Source organism: Sus scrofa, chromosome 8, assembly GCF_054392235.1.
Source record: "Sus scrofa isolate SSC_HxYL_T2T_F1_AM1 chromosome 8, Sscrofa_HxYL_maternal_Yorkshire_Landrace_v2.0, whole genome shotgun sequence".
Taxonomy (NCBI): Eukaryota; Metazoa; Chordata; class Mammalia; order Artiodactyla; family Suidae; genus Sus; species Sus scrofa.
The window spans coordinates 12,725,826-12,746,769 of NC_139390.1; the positions used below are offsets into that span (position 1 = coordinate 12,725,826).

The following is a 20,944-nucleotide window of genomic DNA, read 5'->3' on the forward strand; positions in this document are numbered from 1 at the left end:
TTTAAAGATGTACAACTGTTCTTAACTTGAAGGCTTTATAAAAATAGGCAGCAGACTGGATTTGACCTGTGTTATAGCTCGCAGATTCCTAGTATTAAGTATAGGAATATAAGTATGGAAGCAGAGATACGCATAAGGAAGATATTGTAATAATCCAGGAAAGAGATGGTGACAACTTGGACTAGTATTATGGTTATTGGTGTCATGAGAAGTGATGGTAATTTAAGTTTGAAGATGACATCTGTAGAATTTGCTGAGGAATTTGATGTGGCATGTGAAAGAAAGGAGTAGAAGAAAACAGGATTTTGGCCAGAATAACTAGAAAGATGGAATTGCTCTTTCCTGTGATGGGGAAATCAGGAACAGGTCTTAAGGCCAGTAGATAAGTTCAGTTTTGGGTGTGCTAAGTTCAAAGTTTGAGGTATAGCTTAGATATATTGAATATGCATTTGTACGCAAGTTTAGAGACAGGGAGAGTAGGGCCCAGGCTGGGGCAATGAATCTGAAAGTCTTTACTCTGTAATGGTATCCAATGCCTACAGACTGGATGTTACCTGACAAATGGGTATAGATTGAGAAGGTATCTCAACAGCTTTCTAGGGCTCAGGCAACATTTTAGGTAAAAGAGATGAAGAGGAACCAGTAAAGGCCCAGGGGGAGGTAGCCAGTAATGGAAGAATGAGATGTCCTAGAAGGCAAGTGAAGATGCTATTTTAAAGAGGCTAGGATGACCCAGCTGTCTAATGCTGGTGACAGGTAAGAAGGATTCATAGCTGATCCTTGAGGGCAAGTAAGGGAGCATTTGGTGACGTGCCTAAGAGTAGTTATGTGGAGGGCAAAGCCTGTTGTAGTGGGCCAAAGAGGATTATGGGAGAGAAATTGGAAACAGCCAGTGTAGACTACTCTTCAAGATTTTATTTTGTTAGAGTAACAGAAGTGGAATGGTAGCAAGAGAGAATACTGGGTAAGAAGAGTTTTTGGCTTTGTTTAAACTTTAAGATGGAGAAAATTACAGCATGTTTGTATCCTAATGTCAATGACCCACTCAAAAGGAAAAACCTGATAATATAGGGACGAGAGAGAAGCTGTTAGAGCACTATCGAGTAGACGAGAGGGATTAAATCTAGTGTACCAGTGGAATGCATTTAGCTTTTTAACTCCTTTGAACATCTGTTTTTAACATTTGGCTTAGCTTAACTAAGAAAATAATACATCCCTCCATCGCCCCATGTGAAAAGACAATGAGATTCATGTGGTGTCTTGGTGCTGCCAAATACGGATAAAAAGTTGCAAGGAGTTTTAGTGCTATGCTTTCATACAGGTAAATGGGAGAGCTTTGCATGTTCAGCTTGAAAATAACAGGTGTACAAACAGACATAGAGAACAGACTTGTAGTTGCCAGGGGGGAGGGAGGAAGAAGGGAGATGGATGGGAAGATTGGGGTTGGTAGATGAAAACTTTTACTTTTAGAATGAATAGGCAACGAGGTCCTTGTGTACAGCACAAGGAACTATATCCAGTCTCTTGGGATAGAACATGATGGAAGATACTATGGGAAAAAGAAGGCATATATATGTATGATTGGGTCACTATGCTGTACAGCAGAAATTGACACAACACTGTAAATCAGCTGTACTTTAATAAAAATTTTTTTAAAAATTAAAGTAGCAGGTGATAACATTGTTTTTATGAAGATTATCTTAAAAGAATGCACTCAACCAGTAGTTGAATTTTCACTCAACATAAAATCTTTTTTTTTTTGGGGGGGGGTCCTTTTTGGGGTCGCCCCCACGGCATGTGAAGACTCTCAGGCTAGGGGGCCAATCAGAGCTGTAATCACTGGCCTACGCCAGAGCCACAGCAACGCCAGATCCGAGCTGCGTCTGCGACCTACACCCCAGCTCACAGCAACGCTGGTTCCTTAACCCCACTGAGCAAGGCCAGGGATCGAACTGGTGTCCTCATGGATGCTAGTTGGGTTCGTTAACCACTGAGCCACAATGGTAACTCCAGGATTAAATTCTTGATGGTGGCGTTCCCATTGTGGATCAGCAGAAACGAATCCGACTAGATCCATGAGGCTGCAGATTTGATCCCTGGCCTCGCTCAGTGGGTTAAGGTTAAGGTTCCGGCGTTGCCGCGAGTTGTGGTGTAGGTCACAGACGTGGCTTGGATCTGGCGTGGCTGTGGCTTAGGCCAGCAGCTAAGGCTCCCATTCGATCCCTAGCCTGGGAACCTCCATGTACCATGGGTGCGGCCCTAAAAGAAAAGACAAAAAAAATAAATTCTTGATGGTCCCTTTGCTTATATTTATTATCTGAGAACAATTTCTATTATTGTAAGATCCTTTTGTGTCAGGTATTATCTTTAAAATGGTATACAGTTTTCAAACTGGAAGAAAAATTCTGGTACTTGTTCAGATGAATCATTTATGTTTGGCGATACATCTGGTTTTACTCCAAGATGTAGAATGAATTTCCCTGTTACACAAAGTCATTACTTTTTATATCAGCAGGTATGGAATCAGTGATTTAGCTAGTAATTCTAAAGAGAATTGTGAAATTTATTGGCTTTATAGATGCCCTGGAAGTAAAATCCTACATATTCAAAGAGGTTTTGCTAAGAAACTAAAAACAGTAAGTTCTCTACTTCAGTTTCCTAGCTTTCTAGAGGATGAGTTGTTAAGTGCTAGGTTGACCCCTGGTCATTAGTTGTTTTTAATGGAAGAAAAACTCACATTTTTGATAGTGATGGGTTTATTTATGTCTAGCTTACCAAGTATAGTGCTTTTTGACTCCGAAAATGAGGTAAAATACTCATTAAGATGCCCTGTAGTCCATTATGAATGCTTCTGAAAAATTGTAAGATGTTTTCAAGTTGAAACGTTTGATAGAAGAGACTGGAGGCAGACAATTGTATAATCCACTGTTAATGAAATCTGAATTTATTGAGCTATTAATAAGAGAAAAATTTGTCTTTAATGAAACTTAATAACCTAGAATACTGGTGTTCTCATGAATGCTAGGGGTCAGATCGGAGCTATAGCTGCCAGCTTACACCACAGCCACAACAACATGGGATCAGAACTGCGTCTGAGACCTACACCACAGCTCATGGCAATGCTGGATACTTAACCCACTGAGCAAAGCCAGGGATGGAACCCGTATCCTCATGGATACTAGTCAGGTTCATTACCAGTGAGCCACAATGAGAACTCCTAATGAGTGCTTTTTATTGGTTAGAATGTGATGTTTTTGTCTTCATAGATGGCCCCAAATAAGTGTGATGTAATTGAAGTTTTTCTAAATCTTAAAAAAATAAAATCGTAGTTGAATGTATACATTTTTATTATATAAAAGTAACGAATACTATAAATCAATCTGACTCTAGTTCAGGGAATTTTGACTGAAGATGAACTTTTTCTAAAGGAAATTTAATTCTAAATGTTATGGTACAAATAAAATTTTTTAATTTAAGCTTTGAAAAATATTTTACATAGACTTGACACTGTTGTTGAAATTAGATTATACTACGTGAAATTGTATTTTATTCTTAAACAGTAAAAGTATATACCTAATTTACTTTTGGTGGGGGATATTTCAATTTAGGTTTTGCAAATTGATGATGTGACAATAAAAATAAGTGCTTTAAAGGCAATCTTTGACCAGCTGATGACATTTGGATTTGAACCATTTAAAACTAAAAAAATCAAATCCCTTCAAAGTGAAGGTGAAGAAATAAACACTGATGAAGAGCAAGAGTCAAAAGAATCTGAAGAAGAGGCTGCTACAGCCAAGAATGTTCTGAAACTACTATCCGATTTCCTAGATAGTGAGGTGAGAAATAATCATAGCTCTGTGATTGTGAAATGTCATTTTCAGCATATGTATGTTTATGCTCTTTATATTTTTAAAATAAAGTTTAAACTTGGGCAACATTTAAAAAATTTGCCTTTTGAATATCCTCATTAAACCCTTTCATTTCTACTATACCTGATTTATCACTATCCAATTACATGTATAGAGAATTGAAGTACTAAAAAAATGATTATGGGGTGGTTATTTTTTCATCCCTTTTTTTTTCTTTTGGCTTAAGCATGTGGGATTTACTTGGGCCGAGGATCAAACTTGTGCCATTGTGGTGACAGTGCCACATCCTTAGCCCTCTGATTCACCAGGGAACTCCTTTTTTCTCTGTGATCTATGACTTAAAAGTTTTTTCTCCAACAGTTAAGAAATAATTTAAAATAATTTTGCATTGGTGAATGGAAATTCTGAGATGTGTTATGGGATTATATTTCTTTCCTGAAGGTACTCATAAGCTACATTTTTATAACATATAAACATTTAAATAAGGTTTTTATTTATTGAGGTGAAATTGACATAGCATAAATACAACATTCACTTTTAGAGTGAACAGTTCATTGACATTTAGTACCTTAGAAATAATAGTGCAACCACTGTCTCTATCACAATTTTAAAACTTTTGCATTATCCAAAAAGGAAACTATCCATTAAGTAGTTGCTCCTCATTTCCCCTACCAGTAGCCGCTGATAACAACCAGTTTTCATTTTGTCTTTATGGATGTAACTTCTGGATATTTCATGTTAAGTGGAATCATAAAGTATATGACTTGGTGCTACTCTCTTTCACTTAGCTAGTATTCAAGGCTTATCTATGCTGTGGCTTCTATTGCAAGCCTTCTTATGGTAGAACAATATTCCATCTTACACACATACCACAATTTTAGCCATTCATCCACTGAAGGGTATTTGGGCTGATTCCATCTTCTGGCTATGGTGAATAGTGAATATGAAGATGTATTTGTTTCCCTAGAAGGGGGATTACTGGATCACATGTTCATTCTTTTTTGTTTTTGTTTTTAGGATTCTACCCCTGCTCCAGATCCTAAGTAATTAACACATCTTCACATAGTTCTTTAAGTGAGAACATATAAGTTCTACTCTCAGTGAATTTCAGTGATACAGTAGTGTTATCAGCTAGTCACCATATTTTACATTAGGTCTCTAGAACTTTTTTTTTTTTTTTTTTTGCTCTTTAGGGCTGTACCTGTGGCATATGAAAGTTCCCAGGCTAGGGGTTGAATCGGAGCTACAGTTGCTGGCCTACACCTCAGCTCATGGCAACACCGGATCCTCATCTCACCGAGCAAGGCCAGGGATTGAACCTGCGTCCTCATGGATACTAGTTGGGTTCGTTACTGCTGAGCCACAATGGGAGAACTTTTTTTTTTTTTTTGAGGTATAATAGAACTTATTCATTTTATAACAAAGTATACCCTTTTGTCAACCTCTTATTTCTTTCACCCACTAGTCTGTGGCAACCACTTTTCTGCTGTTTCTAGTTTGAATTTTAATTCTACTACATGTAAGTATATCATGCGGTATTTGTCTCTTTGGCTGGCTGTCTCACTTAGCATAATGTCCTCAGGGTCCATCTCTGTTGTTGTAAATGGCAGGATTTCCTTCTTTTTTATGACTGACATTGCATTATATAGCCCACATCTTTGTTCATTCATTGATGGACACTTTAGGTTGTGTCTATGTCTTGGCTCTTTTAAATAATGCTACAGTGAACATAGTGCAGAGATCTCTTCGAAGTTGTTTTCATTTCTTTTGAATATAGCCTCAGAATCAGGATTGTTGAATCATATGGTAGTTATATTTTTAATTTTTGAGAAACTTCATACTATTTTCCATAATGGCTGCATTAGTTTATATTCCCACCAAACTGTACTCTAAGATTCCCTTTTCTCTACCATCCTTGCCAACACTTAGCTCATGTTTTTTTGATAAAGCCATTAAGTGGGAGGTGATAGCTCATTGTAGTTTTGTGTTTCCCTGATGATTAGTGATGAGCACCTTTTCATGTACCTGTCAGCCATTTATGTATCTTCTTTGGAAAAAATCTGTTCACTTCCTCTGCCCCCCCCCCCTTTTTTTTTTGTCTTTTTGCTATTTCTTGGGCCGCCTCTGCAGCATATGGAGGTTACCAGGCTAGGGGTCGAATCGGAGCCATAGCCACCGGCCTACATCAGTGCCACAGCAAGGAGGGATCCGATCCGCGTCTACAACCTACACCACAGCTCACGGCAATGCCGGATCGTTAACCCACTGAGCAAGGGCAGGGACCGAACCCGCAACCTCATGGTTCCTAGTCGGATTCGTTAACCACTGCGCCACGACGGGAACTCCCCTCTGCCCATTTTTTAATCAAATTGTTTGGGTTTTGCTATTGAGTTGTATGAGTTCTTTATATATTTTGGATATTAACCCCTTATCAGGTATATAATTTGCAAATATTTTCTCCCATTCCATATAATTGCCTTTTTGTTTTGTTGATGGATTCCTTTGTTCTGCAGAAGCTTTTCAGTTTGATATAATCCCAATTGTTTATCTTTGCTTTTGGTATCAAATACAAAAATCATTGCTGAGACTTATGTTAAGGAGCGCATTATCCTTTTGTTTTCTTGTAGGAGTTTTATGCTCTTACGTGGTAATTTGTTTTGTTTCTGTTTGTTGTCTTTTTAGGGCTATACTTTGCAGCATATGGAGGTTCCCAGGCTAGGGGTCAGATCGGAGGTGCAGCTGCCAGCCTTCCCCAGAGCAACGCGGGATCCAAACCGCATCTGCGATCTACACCACAGCTCATGACAACGCTGGATCCTTAACCCACTGAGTGAGGCCAGGGATCAAACCTGCATCCTCATGGATACTAGTCAGATTCGTTTTTTCCCTGACCCACCATGGGAACTCCATCACGTGGTAATTTCTTAAACTTTTTTGAGAACCTGCCAAACTGTTTTCCATAGCAGCTGAACCATTTTACATTGTCGCTAACAATGTTCCAGGGTTCCATCCTTATGAACATTTGTTATTTTAAAATAATTTCTTTGTTTTATTAATAACAAAAAATTGTTAACAATTTTAATCATTTTAGTTGATTAAATTGGTACCTCATTGTGGTTTTGAATTGCATTTCCCTAATGACGAGCATCTACATGTGCTTTTTTGGCTCTCTGTATACCTTGTTTGGAGAAATATCTGTTCAAATCCTTCGCTCATTTTCTTAAATTTTTTTTCATGTTTTTAAAATTTTATTGAAGTACAGTTGATTTATAAGGCTGCGAAAACCTGCTGTACAACAAAGTGGTTCACTTATACATGTACACACATCCATTCTCTTAGATTCTTTTCCCACATAGAGTATCACAGAATATTGGGTAGAATTCCCTGTGCTATACAGCAGGTCCCCAGTGGCCAATCATTCCATATACCTCACTGTGCATATGCTAACCCCAAACCCCTGGTCCATCCCCACCCTGCCCCCTGCAATCTGTCCTGTAGGCAACCATAGTTTTTCAAAATCTATGAGTCTGTTTCTATTGAGTCTATTTCTATTCTGCAGATATTCATTTATTTATTTATTTATTTATTTTGTCTTTTGTCTTTTATTGTTGTTGTTATTGCTATTGCTATTTCTTGGGCCGCTCCCGCGGCATATGGAGGTTCCCAGGCTAGGGGTCGAATCGGAGCTGTAGCCACCAGCCTACGCCAGAGCCACAGCAACGCAGGATCCGAGCCGCGTCTGCAACCTACACCACAGCTCACGGCAACGCCGGATCGTTAACCCACTGAGCAAGGGCAGGGACCGAACCCGCAACCTCATGGTTCCTAGTCGGATTCATTAACCACTGCGCCACGACGGGAACTCCAGATGTTCATTTATATCCTTAAGATTCCATATATAAGTGATGTAAGTGATATGAACTTTCTCTTTCAGTCTCTGACTTCCTTCACTTGGTGTGATAATCTCTGGGACCATACATGTTACTGCAAATGGCATTATTGCATTCTTTTTAATGCCTGAGTAATATTCCATTGTATATATGTACCACATCTTCTTTATCCATTCCTCTGTTGTTGGACATTTAGGTTGCTTCCATGTCTTGTTTGCTCATTTTTAAATTGGATTGTCCTTTGGAATTCTTTGCATATTCTGGATAGTACATCCTTATTAGATACGTAATAGGTAAATATTTTTCTAGTAGGTTTGTCTTTTTACTTAATTCTGTCCTTAGATGTATAAAAACTTTTAAATTTTTATGTGAGGTAGATGTCTGATTTCATTGGTTTGCCTTTGGACATCCAGTTGTGTCAGCACCCTTAATTGAAGAGATTATTCTTTTTCTATTGAATTGTTTTAGAATCATTTTGGTGGATCAGAGAATCAATTGATCATAGGTATATAAGTTTATTTCTAGACTTTGAATTCTATTCAGTTTTCTATGTCCATCCTTGTGCCAATACCAGACTGTTTTGATTCATATAACTTCATAGTAAAGTTTTGAAATCAGGGAGTTGGGTTTTTTTGATACTGTTTTGGCTATTTGGGGTACCTGGCAGTTGCTTATGAATTTGAGGGTTGACTTTTCCATTTCTGCAGAAAGTCTGTGGGAATTTTGATGGGGATTGCATTGAACAGGTAGGTTGCTTTGGTCAGTATTGCCATCTTAATGTTTTCCAATCCATGATCTCAAATGTCTTTACATTTATTTGGATTGTCTTTAATTTCTTTCAGAAATGTTATATAGTTTTCAGAGTGTAGTTTTGTTTTTTTGCTTCCTTGGTTAAGTTTACTCCTATATATTTTATTTTGGATGCTATGGTAAATGGAACTGTTTTCTTAATTTCCCTTTTAAATTGTTCATTCATGTTGTATAGAAACTACTGTATTTCTGTGTGTGGGTTTGATTTTGTATCCTGCAGCTTTGCTGCATTCATTTGTTAGCTCTTGTAGTTTGTGTGTCTGCGTGTGTGTGTGTGCATGTGTGCACTTTGGGATTTTTCCCTATAAGACTCACATCATCTGTGAAGACAGTTTTAATTCTTCCTTCCCAATTTGGATGTCTTTTTTTCCTTGCCTCATTGCTCTGGCCTAGAACTTGCTTGTCTTGTTTCTGATCTTGGGGGGAAGTTTTCAGCCTTTAACCATTGAGTATGATGTGGATTCTTCATAAATGCTCTTTGTTGTTTTGAGGAAATTCTCTTCTATTTTTATTTCTCTGAGGATTTTTTGGTTTTTTTCCAATAATGAAAGTGTGTTCAATTATGTCAGATTCTTTTTCTATATCAGTTGCAACAATCATGTGATTTCTTTTAATTTTTCTTTCTTTTTAGGGCCCCCTCCTGTGGCATGTGGAAGTTCCCAGGCTAGGAGTCAAATTGGAGTTGCAGCTGCTGGCCTATGCCACAGCAACACCAGATTGGAGCTTCATCTGTGACCTATGCTGCAGCTTGTGGCAAGACCAGATTCTTAACCCACTGAACAAGGCCAGGGATCAAACCTGCGTCCTCACGGACCCTAGTCAGGTTCTTAACCTGCTGAGCTGCAATGGGAACTCCCTTGCCTGGTTTTTTTTTTTTTTTTTTTTGTCTTTTGTCTTTTTGTTGTTGTTGCTATTTCTTGGGCCGCTCCCACGGCATGTGGAGGTTCCCAGGCTAGGGGTTGAATCGGAGCTGTAGCCACCGGCCTACGCCGGAGCCACAGCAACGCGGGATCCGAGCCGCGTCTGCGACCTACACCACAGCTCACGGCAACGCCGGATCGTTAACCCACTGAGCAAGGGCAGGGACTGAACCCGCAACCTCATGGTTCCTAGTCGGATTCGTTAACCACTGCGCCACGACGGGAACTCCTTGCCTGGTTTTTTTATGCTAAGCCACTCTTCCATTCTTTGGATAAATCCCACTTAGTTATGGTGTATAATCCTTTTTAAATATGTTGCGGTTAGTTTGGCAGTACTTTGTTAAAAGATCTTTATGGAAATTGGTCTATAGTTTCCTTGTGTTGTTTTTCCTTTGGTATCAGGGTACTACTGACCTCGGAAACTGAAATAGGAGTTGTTTCCTCCTGTTCTGGTTTTTTTGTTTTTTTTTGTTTGTTTGTTTGTTTTTTTTTTTTTTTTTTTTTTTTTTTTGTAGAGGACTTTTGAGAAAGATCGATGTTAATTTTTCTTTAAATATTTGGTAGAATTTATCAGTGAACACATCTGGTCATAGACTTATTTTTTTGGAGGGGTTTCTGATTTATTTAATCTTTTTATTTTTAGATTTCTTCCTGAGTCTGTCTTGGTAATTTGCGTTTCTAGGAAGTAGTTCATTTCATCTAGGTTGTTTTATTTGTTGGTATTCAGTTATTCTTAATATTCATTTATAATCCTTTTTATTTCTGCAAGGTCAGTTGTAATGTCCCTGCTTTCATTTCTGATTGTAGTTATTTGCATTTCTTTTTTTTCTCATTGATTTTTTTTTCTGATTTTTTTTTTTTAAGGTGTGAAGTTTGGTTATTGATTTGAGATTTTAATGAAGATATTTATAGCTATAAATTTCCCCCAACTTGTTTTTACTGCACTCTATAAGTTTTGGTTTGTTGTGTTTTCATTTTTATTCATCTATTTAAGTCCTTTTTAATTTGTTTTGAATTTTTCCTTTGACCTGTTGATGTGTAAGGAGAGTGTATTTAATTTACATATTTGTCAATATATATATTTTTTTTAGGACCGTAGCCACAGAATGTGGAGGTTCCCAGGCTAGGGGTTGAATCAGCTATAGCTGCCGGCCTATGCCACAGCCACAGCAATATCATATTGGAGCCACGTCTGTGACCTACACCACAGCTCACGGCAACGCTGGATCCTTAGAGCTAGGCCAGTGGTCAAACCCTCATCCTCAATGGTTCCTAGTCAGACTTGTCAACCGCTGCGCCACAATGGGAACTCCTCCAGGTGTATTTCGTTGTGGTTGGAGAAGATCACTTTGCATGATATCATTCTTTATAAATTTATTGAGACTTGTTTTGGAACTAGTAGGGTCCATTCTTGAGAATGTTCCATGTACACTTGAGAAGAATGTGTAGTCTGCTATTGTAGGGTGGAATAGTCTTTATTTTTTGAGGTCTAGTTGATTTATGGTGGTGTTCAAGTGCTCTGTTTCTTTACTGGTCTTTTTAGTTCTGTTGTAGAGCTGTCTGTTTTTCCCTACAATTTTGTCAGTTTGTTCATTTATTTTGGGGCTCTTTTGTTTGTCGTGTATATGTTTTATAATTATCTTTTTGAATTGACCTCTTAAAAATCAACATGTAATGTCCTTTGTCTGTTGTAACAGTTTTTGACATCACATTTTGACTGCAAAATGGCAGAAACAAGTCCTTCTTTTAGTATTTTCTTAAATTTTGAGTTATTAGCCAAGTGATAGACTAACTTCTTGTTGAGAATTGTCCAGTGCTGCGGACTTGCTGACATTGCATAGATAGGGAAACTATTGAACATGAAAACTGTTTGACAGTAGATGAATATATATATATATATTTTTAATAGTGTGGGTACCACTAATCTTTCTGGCTAAACTAGAGTCTGTGACTTTGACTTTATTTTTACTATAACCCACCAAAAAAAATCTTGACTTCCCTTACTGTCCTTCAAGCATAAGTAACAGTCTTTTACTTTAAAGATTTGTAGTCCTGTCCCAATTCACATTCCTGTGTTAGAAATTTTAAAAAGGTGGAAGGCATGCAGCTTTTGCAGTAGGAGACTTGTAGACTTGCGTCCTGGTAACATCTGTGAATCTTCCGTAAAGTATTTATTGTCTCTGGCCTCTTTCATTATCTTTAAAATGGGAATGATGATGCCTGTTCAGTGGGATCATTCTTTAATTCAGTTAACAAATATTTATGTGCCAGTCAGTATATGCTCTTGAGAGCACCGTGCTGAGTGGAGCAAAGTCTCTGCGCTCATGGTTGTTGTGAGCCCTAATAAGTTAGAATGTGGAAAGCACGTGCCAGTCCTGGCACTTAGTCTTATCAACCTCTGTACCTTTTTTTCTCTTTTATGGCTGTACCTACAGCATATGGAAGTTCCTGGGCGAGGGTTCAAACTGGAGCTGAGGCCTATGCCCTAGTCATGGCAACACCAGATTTGAGCCACATCTGCGACCTGTGTTGCAGCTTGAGGAAATGTCAGATCCTTAACCAACTGAATGAGACCAGGGATCAACCTTGCAGCCTTATGGGAGATGGCGTTGGGGCCTTAACCCACTGAGCCACAGTGGGAACTGTAGTATACCTTATTTTTGATTTTTGAAAAAATGTCTGTAATAGTTCTTGTGTCTACTCATTTTATTTTCCTTTCTATCTCCATAGGTTTGTTTTTTTTTTGTTTTTGTTTTTGTTTTTTGTCTTTTCTGGGGTGGCACCCACGGCATATGGAGGTTCCCAGGCTAGGGGTCTAATTGGAGCTGTAGCCACTGGCCTGCGCCAGAGCCACAGCAACGCGGGATCCGAGCCGCGTCTGCAACCTACACCACAGCTCATGGCAACACTGGATCCTCAACCCACTGAGCAAGGCCAGGGACCGAACCCGCAACCTCATGGTTTCTAGTTGGATTTGTTAACCACTGAACCACGGTGGGAACTCCTATCCCATAGTTTTGTCTTGTCTTTCATTCCCAGATTATAACCTGTCAAGATAATTTTTCTGAAATCACATTTAAATCTTCCAATCCTTTCAAAAACTTGCAACATATTCTGCCTCATGAAGGTTGAATTTCTTTACCTAATTTTTCAACGCGTCTCTGATACTGAGCAAAAGTTACTTTCCATTAGTAATACTAAATAGTTAATGATGTTTGTTGAGGATTTACTCTGTGGATTAGCTTCTAAGAGGTCTACATGTATTTATTTTTGTAACACTTTTGTGGTAAAAACTTTAGTACCCCCTTTTTGTATATGAAAAAAGGTGAGGTACAAAGAAATGAAGTAATACGCACAGGAGCAGATCACTTAGCTAGGAAATGTCAAAGGCTTGAATTCAGTTTCAGTATTTTTAACTACCCCTCGTTTCTACCCATATGTCCATTTGAATAACACTGCATCTTTTCTGTTTTCTTCTCTAGATTTGTTGTGGTTATTCTTTCTAGGAATGTCTTTTTCTGCTTTATTCACCTTTATTCACATTTTACCCATTATTCTCACATATTGCTGTGCTTACCTCTGGAGCTTTAATTTATAAACACTTTCTCTGATGGCAAAGACCATTACTGTTGGTTTGCCATATCTTAGCACTTGTGGTAAGTGTTGGTAAGTGTTGAATACATATTGTTTTGATTTCTGGTATAATGTTATAAGATCTTTTGATTCTTCTAAAGAAATTAAAGGGAATTAAAATTTTCATAGCTAGATTAATAATTTGTCACTTAGCCTTAACCTGAAAGGAGGAAACAAAATCTTTTATGTGCCTTTTAAAAAGTTCATATTAACATGAGTTTGGATAACTTATGTGACCGGCTATAATGTAAGCCTTAAAGGAAATACAAGTAAAAAATTTCTTGTAATGAAAGTCATTTTTATTAGGTGTCTGAACTCAGGACAGGAGCTGCAGAAGGACTGGCCAAGCTGATGTTCTCTGGGCTCTTGGTCAGCAGCAGGATTCTTTCCCGGCTTGTCTTGTTGTGGTATAATCCTGTGACTGAAGAGGATGTTCGACTTCGACATTGCCTTGGCGTGTTCTTTCCCCTCTTTGCTTATGCAAGCAGGTACTTAGTCCTCGATAAATCAAAATCTAACTGGAGGTTCAGTTCAGGCTCCCCATGAGTCATAGCTATAGTATTTTGTTGTTAATGTTCTTTTTCCTCAATGATAGTGAGGGAATGGGAAGAATTTACCTAACATCTGTCCACCTAAATTATTTGACTCTTTCCCAGATGAACATGTACTGTTATCTTGGGTGAATTTCATATATATTTACTTTTTTTTTTTTTTTTTTTTTTTGCATTTGCTTTTTAGGGCTGCACCTGTGGCATGTGGAAGTTCCCAGGCTAGTGGTCAAATCGGAGCTACAGCTGCTGGCCTATACCACAGCCACAGCAATGCAGGATCTGAGCTGTATCGGTGACCTACACCACAGCTCACGGCAATGCCGGATCCTTAACCCACTGAGCGAGGCCAGGGATCAAACCCTCTTCCTCATGGTTACTAGTTGGATTCATTTCTGCTGTGCCACAACGGGAGCTCCTAAAAATTTTTTTAGTGGTCACATGCTTTTTCTTTGCCAACTTTGCTCAAATTGTTTTTCAATAGGAATAACCAGGAATGTTTTGAAGAAGCCTTTCTTCCAACTCTACAAACACTGGCCAATGCCCCTGGCTCTTCTCCTTTAGCTGAAATAGATATCACTAATGTTGCCGAGTTACTTGTAGATTTGACGAGACCAAGTGGATTAAATCCTAAAGCCAAGGATTCCCAAGATTATCAGGTAGGTGAGTTAGCCTTTGGATGGTAAGGAGTCACTGTTGCTTTGGTGAAACAATCCCTTTCATAGATACTTTGAAATAGAAGCTGCATATTGACCTTGGGATTCCTGTTTTATACGGTAGCACATAGCACAAAGAACAAGATCTTCTGCAAATACATGGATGAACCTGGAGGGTAGTATGCTTTGTGAAATAAGTCAGACAGAGACAAATACCATCACTTATATGTGGGAATCTAAAACAATAAGTATTAATAAAACACAGATATGGAGTACAAACAAATGGTTACCAGTGGGGAGAGGGAAGGTGGAAGGACAAGATAGAAATGAGGGATTAAAAAGTGCAAGATAGAAATAAGGGATTTACATATAGAATAAATAAGCTACAAGGATATATTGTACAGCACAGGGAAATACAGCCATTAGTTTGTAATAACTTTAAATGGAGTACAATCCATTAAAATTTTGAATCCCTCTTGTATGCCTGAAACTAATATGACATTGTAGATGAACTATACTTTTAAAAATGCAAAAGAACTTTTGGGAAATGGGGAGAATCACAAAAATAGAAGTAGTCAGTGCTAACGTTTTTGCTGCTAAAGTTAGCAAAAATTCGTCGTCCTTCCTACCCTCTCCTCACCTAGTGCTGGGATGTTAATCGTTCTGAACCATGACCTGTCATGTAGGACTCTCTGAGTCCTCAATTGTTGGTTTTTCTGCTGTGTTTCTAATACAAGGAAGGAGAATTCAAAGAATGAAACTCACCTCAAGCTTAGTTTTGTTTTTAATTCAAAGATGCGGGGTAAGTGTGTAATCTCACACAATTTAAATGTAAGCTGGTTTTTAACCCTTTAACACCATTTGCTCAAACATTCACCATTTGAAAATCAGTGTGTTAATGATTTCAGATACTAGCTGACTAAGGTGAAAGGATTGGTCTTCTGTTTTAATTGACACTTAGTAATTGAAGTATGCAGCCACTATGTTACATGTTATTGGAAAGATTACAAAGGATATTAAGGCAAAATCTAGTAAGGGTCAGTGATAAAGCTACTAAGTGCTTTATTTACTTAGGCCTTGTGGGAATTTGAGGGGTGGTTTGCATAGAGAAGAGACTTTAGGAAAGATGCTAAATGTAGCTGGTTGTACAAGTCATGTCGGGGAATTATGGAAGAAATCATTACAGCTAAGGATCTCGAATAAGCCTGTTAGGGCAGAACCTTAGAATAGGGAGTTTGGAGTTGACTCTGTTTGCAGAGCATGTAATGAAAGGGTTAATGGGATGAAAATTATTAGGAAAATTAACTTGGTGGTCATTATCATTAGGTGAGGTGAATTGGTAAGAGGTATAGAGAATATTAACAAAGAGAGCAGTTAAAAATCGGTACAGGAGTTCCCGTCGTGGCGCAGTGGTTAAGGAATCCGACTAGGAACCATGAGGTTGCGGGTTCTGCCCCTGCCCTTGCTCAGTGGGTTAAGGATCCGGTGTTGCTGTGAGCTGTGGTGTAGGTTGCAGACACAGCTCGGATCCCGCGTTGCTGTGGCTCTGGCGTAGGCCGGTGGCTACAGCTCCGATTCGACCCCTAGCCTGGGAACCTCCATATGCCGCGGGAGCGGCCCAACAAATAGCAAAAAAAAAAAAAAAAAATCGGTGCAGTTAGGAGATAAAAGCTTACAGAAAAAGAAATAGAAAAGAGAAAAAAATTGTGGGAGTTCCTGCTGTGGTGCACTGGGATTGGCAGCATCTTGGGAGCACTGGACACAAGTTTGATCTCCAGCCTGGCACAGTGGATTAAGGATCCAGAGTTGCTGTAGCTGTGGGCTTGGGTCGCTCAGATCTGATCCCTGGCCTGGGAACTCCATATGCTGTGGGGCAGCCAAAAAAAAAAAAAATAGATACAAAAATTTAGAAGAGAAAGCTTTGCAAGGCAAAGGAGCTGAATGAAGTATGAGTGATAGAAGAGCTCAAAGAAGCGATTAACATTAGGGCGTACTCTTAAGATGAACATCTTGGAAGGGCGAGGGAAATAGATTGGGCAGAGCACAAAGTTGAAGTGGCATGTAGTTGTAAGATCCCAGCTGATCTCATAGGAGGTTCCGGAATTGGGATAGTTCTTTGATTTGTCCAGAATTGAGATAAGGCTAGGCTGTTGTATCTGTATATCTACGAGTTACTGAATGTGGACTGACTCTTAGGGAGGAGGTGTGACCTTAGGCAGAGCACATTGTCTTCAACCTGGGATCATTTCTGCATTGGGAACTTTGAACCTCCAAAACTCATGCTAGCCTAGAGAATGAATGATTCAGTAGTAAAAGTGGAGCAGGCCCTGTACCATAGCATCCACTGTAAGAAGGGGAGCTCATCTGGCGAGTAGGTTAATTGGTTTTTAGACATTCTGCATTTGGGATTATGTCACAGTAGTTGGAAATGATGTGTAGGACTGTATTATGATCATACCACCTCAGTTTTTAAGGATTTTTCTCTTGATTTTCCAGGCCTTAACAGTTCATGACAATCTGGCTATAAAAATTTGCAATGAGATCCTGTCATGTCCATGTTCACCAGAAGTTCGGGTCTATACTAAAGCCTTGAGTTCGTTAGAGCTCAGTAGTGATCTTGCTAATAAAGATCTTCTGGTTCTGTTGAATGAGATTCTAGAGGTAAGTAGTTTCTAGTTACTCTCAATGTGTATATATCTTTAGCAAAGTAGAATTGATATGGTTCTAGTAATTTATATATACATGAGTATATTGTGACTTTGCTCTTTGAAGTAAATGTTGCCTTCATAAACTTAGTAGAATTTTTAGAATGTTTTTAAACAACTTTGTTAGTATATATCTTTTTTTAAGATTAGAAAATGCTGCTCTAAAAAATATTTTCTGTTATAGCAAGTAAAAGACAGAACGTGCCTGAGAGCTTTGGAGAAAATCAAGATTCAGCTGGAAAAAGGAAATAAAGAAAATGGTGACCAAGCTGTAGCAGCGCAGGATGACGGCACAGTCACGACTCTTTTTCAAAGTGAAGGTAGTAACCACATGCCTATAAGATCCTGTCCTTTCCACCTTTCACACACATGCGATTGGATATCAGGAATGGAAGAAAGGTTTTTCTAATTAAGTCCCCTCGGGGAAGTGTATCACTGGTAAATATTTGTTTTATTTTTATAAGTTTTTTGTGTGTACGTTTCTTATCATATGACCATGCAAAACTATGTTCTTAAGAGTTTTGCTTGCTTATTTTCCAGTGTTCACATTTTTTGAAACACCGTTCCATGGTACATTTTCTGTAGTTGCTCTTGGGACTGGTTGTCATTTATTTGGTCATTTAAAATATTTCATGAAGCTGTTTTTAATTTATAATTGTTGTATTATTTACTTTAATAGAAAAGAATAAAGAAGTGTATATAACTCCTGTCAAAGATGTAAAGGTAACCCGAATGAAATCCACTCAGAAGCAGACTAACAGAGGTAATATATGAACTAACTTTAGAATAAAATTTTTCAGTTTTCTTATCCAGTGAAATACATTGTATCCTTAGGGATAAGCATTTTTCAGTATCTTAGATATCCTTAACTTTCCTTTTTGTTTCAGCTGGTACTAGGTTTTTCTTTATGTCTAAAAGATAGTATCAGTGTTGGCTCCAAGTGCTTTTGATTGAAAAAAAAATATATATATATATACAAAGGACTGTTTGGGTTGAATAAAGATTTTTTATCAAATGATCAATAATTTTTTTATATTATCAGTTTGTGGTCTGTCTTTACTTGATTAAACTTTTTTTTTTTTTTTTGTCTTTTCGCCTTTTCTTGGGCCACTCCCGCGGCATATCGAGGTTCCCGGGCTAGGGGTCGAATCGGAGCTGTAGCTGCCAGCCTATGCCAGAGCCACAGCAACGCGGGATCCGAGCCGCGTCTGCGACCTACACCACAGCTCACGGCAATGCCGGATCGTTAACCCACTGAGCAAGGGCAGGGACCAAACCCGCAACCTCATGGTTCCTAGTCGGGTTCGTTAACCACTGCACCACGATGCGAACTCCTGATTAAACATTTTTGTCCCTTTTATTCTCCTAGAATTTTTCTGGGTTTCTGTTTTCCTTTGTATTGCATATTTTTCTGACAAAATTTATTTCCCAAGGGATATCCAACAAGAGGAGATTTTTTGCAATAATATACATGACTGTTAGGGGATCACTTAAATCTGAAATTTGATTTTTTTTATTGTCTTATTACAAAAGTAATGCATGCTTATTATAGAAGAATCAGAAAATACATCCAAGCAAACTATTATAAAGAATGTTAATTCCACCTGTGAGCCAACCATTATTTTAATCTCTGAAAAATACTCTTTGAGGTCCTTTTCAATGAATACTTAATTCTTTTTCTAAATGGAATCTGGCCATAGTATTGTTTTGTAGCCAGTGATTTATTTAAATACTAATTGCTGGATATTCTTCCACATGAGTCCCATGTTGTTGGATGTTTTCTTGGGAATAACTGCATTAGAAGTTTATAAGCAAATATGTAAAGTTGGAAGGAAACAAAAGGTTATATAAATTTCAACCAAATGATCATACTGAATAATTTTAACTTTAAAATTTTTATTATTTATTTTTTTTGGCCCTGGTGTGTAGCAGCTTGATGTGGTAGTGGTATCTGTGTCCCAACTAGGGATTGAATCTGGGCCGCAACAGTGGAAGTGCTGACTCCTAACCACCAGACCACCAAGGAACTCCCCCCAAATAATTTGGTTTTGATTAGACTGCTTTTAGTCAGATATGCCATGAGAACCCCACCTCTTTTTTTTTTTTTTTTCCCCCCAGTAGCTCAAACTTTATATGCTGTTTTCTTTCTTTTCTTTTTTTTTTGGCTGTGTCTGTGGCCTGTGAAAGTTCTTAGGCCAGGGATCAAACGCAAGCCGCTGCAGTGACAATGCCAAGTTCTTAATCTGCCGCGCCATAAGGAAACATCTGCTGTTGTATTTATGATAAGTGGTGCCACTTTACTTCCTACTCTTATAAATTTCTAGCTAGCAGAATTTTTGTAATCTCCCTAGCGTATAAAGGCTTTAATTTTTATGCTAAAATGTTTTAGAGCACACATTTGAATTGAGCATGTATGTTTTAAAATATTTTATAAGAAACCATACTTTACTGATTAAAGTTGTTTCTTTAGGATCTGTTTATGGACTTAACCAATCTTACCTAACCTTAATTTTTAATTAGTTTCTCCATATACTTTGTGCAGTAAAAGGTACTTTCTTTATATAACATGTATTTCATATGCTTCTTTCTCCCAAATAAATTTAGCAAAAATTTGCTTCCTTATAATTCAGTGTCCATATTTTCCCTTGCCTGATATCAGAGGTTGCAAAAGAAATTAGTAAAATTTTAATCTTATTTGGATTCATTTTTTCCATATGATAATTTGTACCATGCTGACTGGGAACTAGGAGGAATTGTGTTGAAAGTGGAAAATAAAGGATTTGGGTAGCCCAGGAACTAGATTAAATATGAGCAACTTAAATTTTGATAATGAATTATACTGTCTTTAAGGACGAAGAACAGTGACAGCTTCAGCTAGAATGAGCAGGAGACGTCAGACTGAGGCTGAGACTGACTCTGAAAGGTGCGTGTGCCATGCGAGTCTAGAATATAGAGAGGCCTAACCTAATCTTCATTTTTTAAAAAAATGTTTAGAAGAAAAAAATTGTAGTTTGTTTATACTGTGACTATATAGCAAGATAATCAATGAAAACTATAAATAGCTTTTTAAATTATACATCCAAGAGCATCTGACTTCTGTGGCTTGTGTGCTTTTCCTATTCATTGTCATAGCTATTAGTACTAGCTAGTCAGTTTTATAGTATGTTCTTTCAAATTTTATTTCCATGTATTCCTCTAATTATAAGGTCATGCATGTATGACTTCTCTGAACTTGAATCAGCAAACTTGAGATTGAGATTTGGGTTCTCCATGCTTATTTATTTTTGCTTTTTAGGGCCGCATCCGTAGCACGTGGAGGTTCCCAGGCTAGGGGTTGAATCAGAGCTCCAGCTGCCAGCCTACGCCACAGCCAGAGCAATAGATCCAAGCCATGTCTGACCTACACCACAGCTCCCGGCAATGCTGGATCCTTAAGCCACTGAGCGAGGGGGCAGGGATCAAACCCGAGTCCTCGTGGATATTAGTTGGGTTCGTTACTGCTGAGCCACAATGGGAACCCCCTGGGTTCTCTACATTTATAATGATAGAATAATTTGGATATAGTGGTATAGTATATATATGGTGTTTATTTTCGGTTTCTGTCAGTAAGCCACTGTTGAAAGCTGAATGTTTACAGCTTGTCTTGCTTTCATCCATTCATTGGGGAAATGTGTGTATATACATACATACATACATATATACATATAGTTTTTTTGTTTTTTTTTTTTTTTTTTTTGGCTGCTCTGCAGCATACGGAGTTCCCGGGCCAGGGATCAGATCTGAGCCACAGTTGTGACCTACACTGCAGCTGTGGCAACGCTAGATCCTTAACCCACTGTGCTGGGTGGGGGATTGAACTTGGGTCCCAGTGCTCCAGAGATGCCGCTGATCCTGTTGTGCCACAGCAGGAAAC

General features: G+C 38.3%; 1 protein-coding gene across 1 annotated transcript in view; it reads left to right on the plus strand.

Annotated features, from left to right (window-relative positions):
* NCAPG (non-SMC condensin I complex subunit G) overlaps positions 1–20,944 on the plus strand; it is a 43,091-nt gene that overhangs the window by 21,496 nt on the left and 651 nt on the right. Inside the window, exons 14-20 of the mRNA XM_084971622.1 lie at positions 3,609–3,836; positions 13,429–13,610; positions 14,155–14,329; positions 16,823–16,987; positions 17,216–17,351; positions 17,711–17,794; positions 19,882–19,954. Coding sequence (XP_084827748.1) covers positions 3,609–3,836; positions 13,429–13,610; positions 14,155–14,329; positions 16,823–16,987; positions 17,216–17,351; positions 17,711–17,794; positions 19,882–19,954 — 1,043 coding nt within the window. The remainder of the gene's footprint in view (positions 1–3,608; positions 3,837–13,428; positions 13,611–14,154; positions 14,330–16,822; positions 16,988–17,215; positions 17,352–17,710; positions 17,795–19,881; positions 19,955–20,944) is intronic.